Source organism: Amphimedon queenslandica, unplaced genomic scaffold (genome assembly GCF_000090795.2).
Source record: "Amphimedon queenslandica unplaced genomic scaffold, v1.1 AMPQUscaffold_11638, whole genome shotgun sequence".
In the NCBI taxonomy this organism is placed as follows: Eukaryota; Metazoa; Porifera; class Demospongiae; order Haplosclerida; family Niphatidae; genus Amphimedon; species Amphimedon queenslandica.
Window position 1 is genome coordinate 1 of NW_003548120.1, and position 2884 is coordinate 2884.

The 2884-nt window shown below is 35.9% G+C and overlaps 1 protein-coding gene across 1 annotated transcript; it reads left to right on the plus strand.

Moving 5' to 3' along the window:
• Positions 1-1275: 1275 nt before the first annotated feature.
• Positions 1276-2355, plus strand: LOC100639001 (uncharacterized). The gene has a single exon (XM_003390861.1). It carries the CDS (start codon positions 1276-1278, stop codon positions 2353-2355), a length of 1080 nt encoding a protein of 359 aa, XP_003390909.1.
• The last annotated feature ends 529 nt before the right edge of the window (positions 2356-2884 follow it).

The window sequence follows — 2884 nt, forward strand, 5'->3', positions numbered from 1 at the left end:
ATTAAATTTGTTTCCTCGGTAATCTAAATCACGTAGAAACCTCAAATGCATTGTCTAACCTATATTTATACGGTAATACCAGTGACAAATGATAAGAGCTGGAGCAGCCAGGCTGCAACTGTTTAAAAAACTAATAGTTAAATGTACCACTTGCCCCAATTAAGGCACCTCTTGATAAAGAATTACATGCATCAGGTTGTGCATTGTTTATATAGGAACAACTATGATATGCCCCCCCTGGGAAGTGCTACTACCCTGCTAACTGGGGGCAAAAATTACAAGGCTATGACTGACTATCATGCAGAGAAGAGCTAATCTTAGTCCTGGACACACAAAAAGAGTATCAAAGGGGAAGATAGGAGTTGGAGCTGAATATTATGCAACACTTATTGCGTGCATAAGGCTGGGATACGTATAAGAGAAGTTTGAATCAAGTTGTAGACAATAGTTATTTAATATAATGTCTAAAAATTAATTATATATATATATATAGATATATTTATAGATATAATAGTGCTATTTTCTTAGACTTATTTATTATAATAACTGTACTCTGTACTCTGGTCTCAGGGGTGGGGCAAGACTATCCCTACTGACTCCTATATCAAGAGGTATACTCAATCACTACAGCCTAACAATTGCTTGATACCTTTGGTCAATGCCTAGTGTAACATTATAATTAAAATGATTAGAAAACATGGAAGAATTGTGAGCATTTAAAACATGTAGCTAGATTATGATGTTTGTTGTGCCTACTACTGGTTTAATATTGTAGTTTTACCCCATACTCCATACAGACCAACATAATAATGTATGTGAATATGTTTCCTCAAATAAGGGCCTAGGTGTTTAGTGCTTAACAGAGGCAAAAATTATGAAAAAATAAAGTAAAAACTGCAAAAATTCAGATTCAAACCCACAACCTTATGAACAATTAGGCTATTTGGACCACTCTAAACAATAGAGTACATAATACTGGGTCAAATATGCGTATCTATAGTGGTAATATATTAGTGATAGGCCTTTATTTGAGTAGGTCCCCTATTGGAGGAAATACAGTATTATTCTTATTATTGTATTATTGTAATCTAATGTTTATGTTAAGTGGTTAAAGGGTATAGCTAGGTTTATCATACCATTATTGTGAGCCGGCTCTTTTGTTATAATAGTTTTGTAGCACATGTACTGCAAATACCCAGTTTCCATTTGACTTGTTCCTGCTGTTCTAGCTCTCCTACTAGTAACTCTACACATCATTAGAAGGTATCATTCAAAATGGCTTCTTCTTCTTCCAATGATCGTCTTGAGCTAGTAGCAGCTGCATTAACCAGTCTAATACCAGGGAGTAAAGTCATTACTAAAGATGATCCACTGTATGCAACATTGGAGGATCCAAAACCATTAACATACGATATATTAAGTAAAAACGTGATTGTAGAGAGCAGGCCAGAGCCTGAACCTGGGCTAGTTGAACCGTTTGAGGTAACAGAATTAGATGCGGAGGCAGTCACAAACCAGACTATGAGACTTTCTCTTTTAATTGCGACTCCAACAGAGAAATTCACCATCACAGTTCGATTCCTCAATGGCCAACCCTACAGGTTTCGAATAGATCCCAGAGCTACAGTGTATGGACTGAAGTGGTCCATCTTTAAGAGTAAAGGGTTTGATGAGTACTCACAGTATGATGTTAATAACATTGTACTCACCTTTGAGGGAACTGAGCTCAATGATGATGAATTGCTGACAGACTGTGGGATTAAATACATGTCAAACGTAACAGCTGTTGTTAAACTAAGAGGAGCCTCTAAATCAACAATGCTAGTGTTAGATGAGGACCTATTGGATCCAGTTTGGGATTATGACTTCACACACATTGATGATAAGGACAGAGAGTTCAAAAGAGGTGGTCATGTCTACAAGCGTCCGTGTGGCTGGAATAGAATAGCTCTTAGAGTAAGAGGAAAGTATGAAGATGATAAGTGGTTGGAATGTTTTGGTCTACCTGGTGAATGGCCGGTCTCTTATCATGGAACAAAAAAGGAAAGGGCAGAAGGTATTGCTAAAACAGGATATGATCAGAAAAAATGGAATAAAATGTATTATGGTGACGGGTTTTACTCTACTCCTGATATTGCTGTTGCTGCTGGATATGCCACTTCATTTCCCTTTGGAGGCAAACGGTACAAAGTTGTCATGCAGAATAGAGTTAATCTCAGTCCTGGATACACTACCATAATACCAGAGGAGAAGACACTCGCTGGAGCAGAGTATTACGTGACACCATCTGCTGACGACTTACGTGCATATGGTATATGTATAAAAGAAGTTAGTGCTTACAACTTCTTGTGTTAAAAACTAAATGTGGTACATGTAATTAATACTTCTTACACTTCTTTTGAATTTTCTTAAACATAGCGGTATACTACCGTATAGCGGGTTTTTTTCAAGGATAACAAATTTCGCGAATTTTGTGGATTTTTTCATGATTCGCGAAATTAAATTCCTTAAAAATCAATTTAATACAGTACAAGATGGCAGATTAGTGAAAATTTGCGAAAATTAATTCCGCAAACTTCCGGATATGGGTCATTTGCGAAATTTATTATCCTTGAAAAAAACTCACTATACGGTATAACATACACAGTGCATATTAAATGATATTATTATATCTTCATGTAGCTTCAGTAGTCAATATTTTTTAAAAATTGTGAATGGTTGTAATTTGTTCAATTAAACTATGCAAAATCTAAAATGCGCAAATTAAAATGACACATTGTACGGTGTAGTACAATCATTAATGCACATGCTCAGTAATGCATGTGTACTCAAAAATCACCAAATTAAAAACTGCCAATTACAAAATCGATAAAATAAGGCGCTG

Coding starts and splice junctions, on each gene's coding strand:
- LOC100639001 (XM_003390861.1), top strand. CDS start 1,276: ATGGCTTCTTCTTCTTCCAATGATCGTCTTGAGCTAGTAGCAGCTGCA.